The 9,047-nt window shown below is 40.9% G+C and overlaps 1 protein-coding gene across 2 annotated transcripts in view; it reads right to left on the bottom strand.

The window, feature by feature from the left end:
* Positions 1-9,047, bottom strand: part of LOC123982467 (growth arrest-specific protein 7-like) — a 58,947-nt gene that overhangs the window by 4,697 nt on the left and 45,203 nt on the right. For both annotated transcript variants that reach the window (XM_046067992.1, XM_046067993.1), the window contains exons 10-12: positions 6,597-6,725; positions 5,836-5,959; positions 282-361 (exon numbers count right to left, since the gene is read on the bottom strand). In XM_046067992.1, coding sequence (XP_045923948.1) covers positions 282-361; positions 5,836-5,959; positions 6,597-6,725 — 333 coding nt within the window. The remainder of the gene's footprint in view (positions 1-281; positions 362-5,835; positions 5,960-6,596; positions 6,726-9,047) is intronic.

The following is a 9,047-nucleotide window of genomic DNA, read 5'->3' as shown; positions in this document are numbered from 1 at the left end:
TTTTTTTAACTTGCTTTGTACTTTGCGTTAAAACTGAAGGAAAAAGTTCAAAATTACTTTGGCCCAATTTAAAAGAGAAAATGCTACCGTTTGGACAAAAATGGAAACATCTGTATCAAATTAGGTAATCTATCAGTCAGTAAGTCAGTTTGGCTATTGACATTGTGGGTTTTGCACACTGAAACTGTTGTGAAATACTGTAAAATATTCTAAGAAACCTAAACAAAAAGCAGAACTGCTTCCTCCCACACAGCAAACTACACAGACACATGATTTCTTACCAGACTTGTGGTCACCATCTCCTCAAACCATTTGGACTGGGACTGGTTATAAAGGTCAACACAGCGCATCAGATCGTCTCCTGTTGCAGGGAATAAAGATTTTTTTTAAAGTGGAAGCACTGTGGGAGTATTTTTCTAATATAATGGCATCATAGATATACAGAGAACGAAGGCCAATTAATCAATTATGTCTAATGATGGATTGTAATGGTGTCTTCAGTTAAATGTACAGCCAAAAGGACAGCACCAGCAGTGAGCATACTTCTGTGAACAACTGTTACTGTGAATAGACAGTTAAAGTCCTTCATGAGGATAGAAATAATATTTCTGTGTACAATAACTATAGGAAGAAGACGCCATTATCTCCAGAGAAGGAACAGAATCAGATTTGGATGCAAAACCCAGTGGGGAATAGACAATGTTTGGAAAAAGCTACTTTTGGTATGGAATATTGAAATAATGGTGCCAAGTGGGAGCCGGATAAGTTTAGAGTAGGTGGGCCCCCAAAGGCCCCCAAAAGGAGGAGAACATGTCTAAAAGTGAATGTATCATGGAGCCTCATCAGTTGCTCCCTGGGACCAGCTCGGATTCACCTGTATTCTGTTTTAAATTTACAGTACATGTGTATAGCGTATAGATTTGGGTATTGAGAAACTTGGAGCCGTTACCAAATTTCCAAGAACCGTGGATTCGTTCAGACACATGCATTTCGATTCTGCTTATTGGTTCCCAACTATGTGCATAATTCTCTTTTCACTTTAGCCATGAAGGGGAAGATGAGCAAGGAGAAAGTGGATGAAAGTCATAGAGCGGTTACACGATTTGTGGTGAAGGGGTTGGAATCAGAACCGAGATTTGATGAGAACCGAAAATCGATGAGTAGAATCGCAATCAGTTGGAATTGGTGTCGAAAAAATTGAAATTGCACACAACTTTATCTTACTTTGTGGTGCACGATTTCTCCACTAAGTGGTGCTATTACCCAAATATTCACAGCTGATGTGTTACGACACACACACACACACACACACACACTGTATTTGTTCCACGTCACTCATTATTCCAAACACTGCAGACAATCTGAACTAATAATAGATTTCATTATGATACCATAAGCAATGATAAGAGGAAAGGCCTAATCTGTTCTTTCATTAATGTTACTGCCTGTCTCCTGCTGACAACAACAACAAACACTAATCACCTGAGAGATTAAATCAGAGGAAATGATGCCGATCATTCGGTTCTTCAGCCGGTGGCTCTCAATCTTCAGCAGTCAGTGTCTACTGTAATATCTGCTGCTTTATATTCACATTAATGTTGCATTCTTCTGTAAAATATGCAAACTTCTATAATAGCTCACAGCCAGTGTAGGCCAGTGTTTCTCAAAGTCGAGTTTAAGGACCAGTAGGGGCCCTTCAGGGAATGCCAACAGGTCAACAGAAATGACGTGTTTTCATCTGAAGTGAAACTGTTCCCTCCACCTAGAATACAGACGGTTATATAATTCTCTACCAACTCACGTCCAGCGCTAAATGAGCAAGACTCGGAGTCTTTAGCTCAGGTCCCGGCCTCTCAATCAAAACACACAACTCTGATTTGTTTGGCAATTTAAATTAGGTCGGTATTGTACCCATGTGCAACAGGCAACAGGGTGACAAGCGTGGAAGAGATGGACGCAGCTGTACAGGATGTTGCAAGTCGGAATAAAAATTCTGCTTATTTCGTTGATTGTCACAGAAAATATGAAAAATCCCAGTTTCAGCTTTTTTCAACTCTTCACTGAAGCTATATGGCACAGCATGAGTTTATAATGACAGACCTACTGGCGGGGCTGTGGGATTTAAGAGGTGTACAAAGTAATAGATTCAAAATTTAATCCCATTTGTATTTGTTTGTAATCTACAAAGCACTTAGACACCGTCTGCTGTTACTCATTATTACTTTTCATACACTGCATATTTATATACCTTTTACTATTTTTCACCTACTTGTATGAAAATATTAGTTCTCTGGTTACCTTTAACCATCTTTGTTCAGCTTTGTTGCCCTTGTTTTTAGCTGCATGTTTCTGTCTTTCTGTTTCTATGTTCCTGTAAAGTGTTCTTGTTCCTGTGTGTAAGTACACTGAGTCACATTAAATGTATGAGTACACATACTTGGCCAATGAGGCCGATTCTTACTCTAGTTTAAAGGGGAACAGATCTATTTAAATACATTTCATGTAGATTTTGTCTTCTGGTGCTTCAAAAAGTAGTGTTTTCTATACACTGTTTACAGTGAACAAGGTCTTCAGGTAAGCTCTGAATATTCTTCTATATATTTGAAGTGAAGGAAAATGGGAGAAAATACAAAAGAGCTGCTGTTGATGCTGCAGAACAGCCCTACAACTCTTAAAAAAGTCTAATCATGGCCTTAGCTGGTTGATATTTAAATGTTATTCCTCGTATAAGGAGACATAAATGAGTGAATGCTGTGTGAGCATGAAGCGATAAGGTGTCTTTGTTATGAACAGACAGATGCAGCGCTTTACTTGTTTTGGCATCAGTCTCCTCTCCGCTTCCCTCTCACTGTAGTCATCATCACTGGCAGCCAGACGACATGAGCACTGTCAACAACTGCTGCTGTTTTTCTCCCTGGTTGCATAAGCAGCACGGAGGAGGGATGACTCCGTGTGTGTTTGAAGAGAGCCAGTTGGACGGACAGAGTACTTGTGTGTGACAGCATGCGGCCGTGCCTGGTTGAGTCATGACATCACACTCTGAGCTGCAGAGAGCCTACATCTGTTTACTCTTAGCCAGTCACTTTCCTCAGGTCGCACACCTCTTAAAAACTTTTACAAACCAACCCGGCTGCTGCCAACGCTACTTTCCCCCCTCGCACCCTCCCGACATGCGTACATGTTTTTTGTATTTGTTTTTTTCTGTTTTTTTTTTACAGCTGACCCAGTGAGTACAGATCCTGTTCTGCAAGTGGAGACAATGATTTCTGTCAGGGAGGGGGCAGGTTATTGTGATCTAAACCTATCAGGAATGGCCGACGAATCTGTAACATGGAAGCTGCGGTCGTGGTTGCTAGGAGCACTTTCAAATTCAGCAAATTTGGGCAGTGATTCTGATATCAGGTTAGGGCACTGAAACACATCAAACTTAAAACAAGTATACAACTACATAAAAAGCTTAAGTAGGGCAGTGCAATAAGTCAAAAAGTTTTCATCCCAGTCGATATCAATGTATACACTGCAACATAAACTAGGTCACTAAATTTTCGCTCAACTTTTGTCGGAATGCAACGCTACGTCATCTGGAAAGGATCCGCAGTGGCCAATCAAATATTCATTCACTAATTCCTGGTAGATTACTTAGTAATATGGACGCTGAATTTTTACAGTTTACCTCACAATCATCATGACAAAAGATAAAATTCTTTCATTCTTTCTAGCATTCCAGCAGGGGGGCGCCTCCACTGGTAGCAAAAACAAGTCCAATTGCATTGGAGTCAAAGACAAAATGACTCAACTTCTCACCTGATTTATTACCTCAGTAAACATTTTTCTAATGAGTTCACGGTCTCAATTGCTTTGTTTCAAGTCTTCCTCAACACAGCATGATGTTCATTTAGTAAATGACGCTCACATTTAGAGGAAAACAGACTACAAAGCAGGGGATGCTTTAGGGCATGGATGAAAAATGTGCTGTTAATTTTTCCAGTCAGTACATTTTGATTTAAGCCAGTTTTTTTCTTGCTAGTCAAAATTAGCATCCCATTTAAAATCACAGTTAACGTGAATTACATCGGTATCTTGCTAAACAAGCTAGCCAGCGCATCCCTCTCATCCAAATATGGTCATGTCCGGTTCCAAAAAACCAAGAAGGCGACGGCCAAACTTGAGGCTTTAAAACGGTAGACCAAAAAATAATGTGTGATGTAACGGTGGCTACGTCCACCTATATATGATACGGTCTATGCACCAAACTGATCTATTATTCAAACGGGACTTCCTGGATAAGTTTTTATGTTTCACTGTTTTCGGTCTGAACACCCGCTAAGATTGTAGCAGAAAGTGAATGTGCTTTATTGCTGTGCTTTATATTTGTAAGAGGAATGTTGTGTCATTGCTTCAAAAGTTACATGGCCTCACTTAAAAAATAATTGTAGTCTCCTATTCAGCCTTTTATTTTAATTTTTTTTTTTAAAGTGCAATTTCACTCAAGCAGTGTGTATCGCCCCCAAGGGCTATGGAATTAGTCCACGCCCACGCCTCTCCGTCAGTCTGGTGTGAACACAGAGTATTCAAGTGGAGAATGTTTCTGACCCCTGTTTTTCCCTCCTCTCCCATCCTTATATGAAAGAAAAAAAAAAACAGTCTGGCCTGAAGTGCTGATAAAGCTCATGACTCATTAAAAAGAAACACAGCATCTTGGTTCACAGCCGATCTCAAACGGCCGCTCCAATGAAGGGCTACAGAAACAGTGGAGGAGGACACAGAGTTATGTCCAGTGAGTTAACCATTTACTGAACAGTATGAGTTCTGTTGTCAGTGGAGTCTACTTTGTAGCTGCACTGAAACAAACCACTGCTGATGCTCCTCAGATGATCTCTGATAAGGCAGAGTCCTACATCTGGCGGGGAAGGACTTTTATAGGTTGAATGATGATATCCAGATCCACATGTCTGCTATTCCGGGTTCCTATCGTAAATAAACTCTATTTTCTTTGCACATTTTATTTAGTCCTTCTAATTAACAGAAATGTTTGTGCAAAGTGATTTAAAGGCAAGGCCAAACAATGGTGTTTCTAACTCTTTGATTAAGAGCCATATATCATGACGTCGGAATAGACTGCCATCAAATTCATGGTCCCCAGAGGATGAAACTCCTGAGCTTTCTTTCAGCACAAAATCTACAGGGCAGACTGCAATTTACTGAACACATCTGAGAGGAGAGGATCTACTCTACTACTAAGTTTTTCTCTAGTGCTACGGACAGACAAAAATTGGAAAACTACTAAATATATCTAACAATCCAATACACAGAATGCCATGAAATTAACATTCATGTTCCACTGCTCCGTTAAAAGCAGTTTGCTGCTGATCACTTGCGGAATAGATACAAAAGATTTGTGTAGATTTACTTTACCCCCCACGTGCATATCCAATGATTATCAGTAGCAATTTTGTTTCAATTTTAAATGCTGGTTTTGCTCATTTGGTGGCTGAAATATGTTGCAAAGTGGCTTTGCAAAGTGATTTTGTTTACAGGGCTGCTAACCTGATTCTATTGCATTCTGGGGTTCACTATGAATAGACTTTTAGTATCCTCGCATGGCGTGACCATTTTAAAGATAGAAATTACAGGCACTTAACATAATCACCAAAAGAAACTCAGTTAAATTGATCAGTATCAGTTATCAGAAGCCACTTTCGTTCATAATCTGTTTTATCCCCACAGACATATGCGAACTTGCTCTGCTCCTTCCTACCTAAAACAACAAACACCTGGGCGAGACTGTGACCCCACAGTGTCCCTGCAGTTTGACCTTTGACCCCTGGCCCTGACCTGCTTGTGTGGATTTCCTGCGGGCTTTCTTGATGTCTTCTTCAATCTTGTTGCTGAGTTTGATCTCCAGCTGCTGAGTCTTCAACTCCAGCTCCTTCTGTCTGTCAGCCAGAGCTTTCCGGGCCTGCCGGAGATAAGGGACCAAAGTCAGAGACACGCTCAGATCTCACAGCGGCATGTGTAGAAAACTTATTACCCCAAAGCTAGTAAACTGTCCGCTTTTAAGTTTCAGGCCGCAAATGTGTTCTGGCAACAAACACAATTGTAATTAATGTGATAAAAGTTTGCAGCCATTATAATATCACAGTCTGCTTCCATTCATCACAGTGATAATGCGGTCTGCTCCAAACATTCTCAGTATTCATCTACAATCCAGTGTTAAAGCGGTCTCATGACAGCCAACATGGTCAGTATCTCATTTCCTGTCCTGCTTCAAATCGTCAGTCGTCCATCAGAAGAGTTCATCAGGGAGAAACCGTTTGGTCCCTTCTCCGAGCGAACGCTGCTCAGATGACAGATGATGTGAGACAGATTTGCAGTTGCCTTCAGGCTTCAGCCAATTGCTTTTCATTGTACACATACAAAAAAAACAGGAAACATTCCAGGGACGGGAAACAGCCTTCTGCTTATAGAAGAGAAGTGGAATTTTAATCACCAGCTAGATGATTCCTGAAATTCTGCTGCTGCCAAGTAGAAGCACAGAACTGTGTTACATTAGAGTTGCTTTGCTGGTTTGTACATCTGTATGTGTTTATGCGTACCTTCTCCACTGCTGCATAGCGACCGACCAGCTGTTTCCGTAGGTCGGCGATGTGATGGTCGAACCTCTTCATGTCCTTCTTAAAGTTCTCCCGGAAGGTCAGGAAAGGCTTCTCCACTTCGCTCTGGAGCTGCTCAAACCAAAAAACAAACTAACGAGTCAACACTCACCAGCACTGTCAGTGTGAGCCTGTCCATCTGACAGACTCACACTGGGGCTGAAATAAAAGTAGGCCAGAGCTCCCCGGCTTCTCACATTCATCTGAATAGTGTCATGTGAGGACAGCCAGTTCGCAACAGGACAAATATAGAAAAGAAAAAGTCACTTCCCCTCAGCTCTATTCTATTTCCCCAGATGGGATAGCCAAAAATTTATGATTAGGTATAGCATACAGAAGAATTTCAATATGGTGTCCCTCAGTGATTGCGTGTTGAGTTCACTTGTCATGCAGGCCCAACTTTTGATTACTTTCAGATTCCTCATAACTGAAAAGAAAAAAAAATCTGTCAGGAACCTTTAAGCACTGAATGACAATATAAATCCAGATGCAGTAACTCTTGATGCATATAAAGTGGTGTTGATGTAAAATTCCTCCTTTTACCAGCAGCAACTCATGAAGGATTATACTATTTAAGTGTCAGTAATGAGAAAGTTATCAATCATAAACCCTCCCCACCCCCACCCTGTAAATCTAATTTAATTATCAAAAAACCCTAATTAGCTCCCTTCCCTGTAGTCGCTTTCCACATTATGTCATCATCCTCTCACAATGAGCTAGTTTACATGAGAAAGGTTTGGAGCCATACAACAACACTGCCTAGCCTCTTTTTCAGATTCTTCCTGCTTTCTAAAGGTAAAAGAAAGGTGAATGACACGCAGTATAAAACTTTGTCCCCCCAAGAATGTGGCAAGATAATATTATTCTTGAAATGAATAACTTGAGCATTAAGCCCATGACTGGTTATTTGATCCTAATAAGCAGTGTGGTGTTCTGCCCCAGCAGTCAGTGATGAATGAGAGCTACAGCTCGCATTGGAACCCATCATTCAGAGTTAATTTCCACTCAAATCCTTCCTTCTCCTCCGAGAGCCTGGAACTGAGCTGCACATCTGTGCATCTCTGGAGGATAACATCACCGACTCCCATTTCCTCCATCGGTCCAGCTGTAATCCTGGCCTCTATCTTCCTTCTTCCCTCTCTTTAACTCCCAAGACAAACTCATCCAGCACTTGCACTTCACAGCCCTAAAATTAAGAGCATTTCCCCTCGAAACCAGTGGTGGAAGTGAAAACTCGAGTTCTCTGAGCAAGTGTCTCTCAAGAGCAGCTGCAAAGATGCCGAGATCGGACCTACAGTTCTTCCCACTAAGAGGAAGGCACGACATGAAAAGGTGGTGGGATTATAAATGTTGATCCAAAGCTTCAGCGTCATGTGTACAGTTTATGCTTTAGCCCACAGAACCATCAGGAAGCCCTTTACTGCATGTAATTACATTTGAAGGCAGGCAGTCTGCCTCGTGAGTCACATGTGCTGTAGGCTGCAGAGCCCACGGTCAATATGGAATCACATACTGTACAAGAGATTCCTAACTATGCAATGATCAGTTTTGCATTATAGCACCTTTAAGACTTTATGAGCTCAAGATAGAATTTTTTCTGCAATTTCTTTTTATTCATTTTTTGAATAGTTTTTTTTGTCATACCCCCACACACACACTATATATTAAACATTAAGAGAGCTGCTCATTTAGTCTGTTTACTCATTTAGTTTAGACCTCTTTGTAAATCGTAATTGGATTTTCAATGTTTTTTTCTTTTTAATGTTTTCAGTTTTTAATGTCAGTAAGTATGTATTAACACTTTTGTGCCACTGTGAATGAAAGATGGTCCCCAGAATTATGTTACAATTTTAAATCATTATTCTGTCAAACCTCGCATGACTGACCATCATAGCTCCCATTTACGCTTCGTTGCATCCATACAAGTTGCTTAACTTGGTTAAGTTGCAGACAGACACTGAGCATGAAGCGAAATTCAGAGATGCCGGAGAGTCTGAACTGCCACACAGAAGAAAACAATCAGCTCACCGGAGCCTACCAGAGCACAGTAGAAACAACATGCAGAGTGGCCGTGTTAGCGGTGAGTTGGTCATTTGTCATTAATTACATGAAATAAATTATAATAAAAACAGCCCCAATCACACCTCTCCTTAAAACATTTATTACTTGCTAACCCTCCCGTTTTTCACTGCACTCTCCCGGCTCACAGCAGCATTTTAATGTTACGGTAGTTGAGAGTTGGAGGCTACGCTGCTGACAGACGTGATTGTGGATTTATTTCTGAAACAGTGTGGCCGTTCTAGCGAATGGTCCTCTCCTTTGTCCCTAGTTCATCACTACTATATATTCTCTAAAATCACGTAACATTACAGCAGCTAACACTGCCCGTTGCTA

The sequence above is a fragment of the Micropterus dolomieu genome, linkage group LG14 (genome assembly GCF_021292245.1).
Source record: "Micropterus dolomieu isolate WLL.071019.BEF.003 ecotype Adirondacks linkage group LG14, ASM2129224v1, whole genome shotgun sequence".
NCBI classification, from domain to species: domain Eukaryota; kingdom Metazoa; phylum Chordata; class Actinopteri; order Centrarchiformes; family Centrarchidae; genus Micropterus; species Micropterus dolomieu.
Note: the sequence above shows the minus strand (reverse complement) of the source record. Positions and strands in the feature narration are given on the sequence as shown.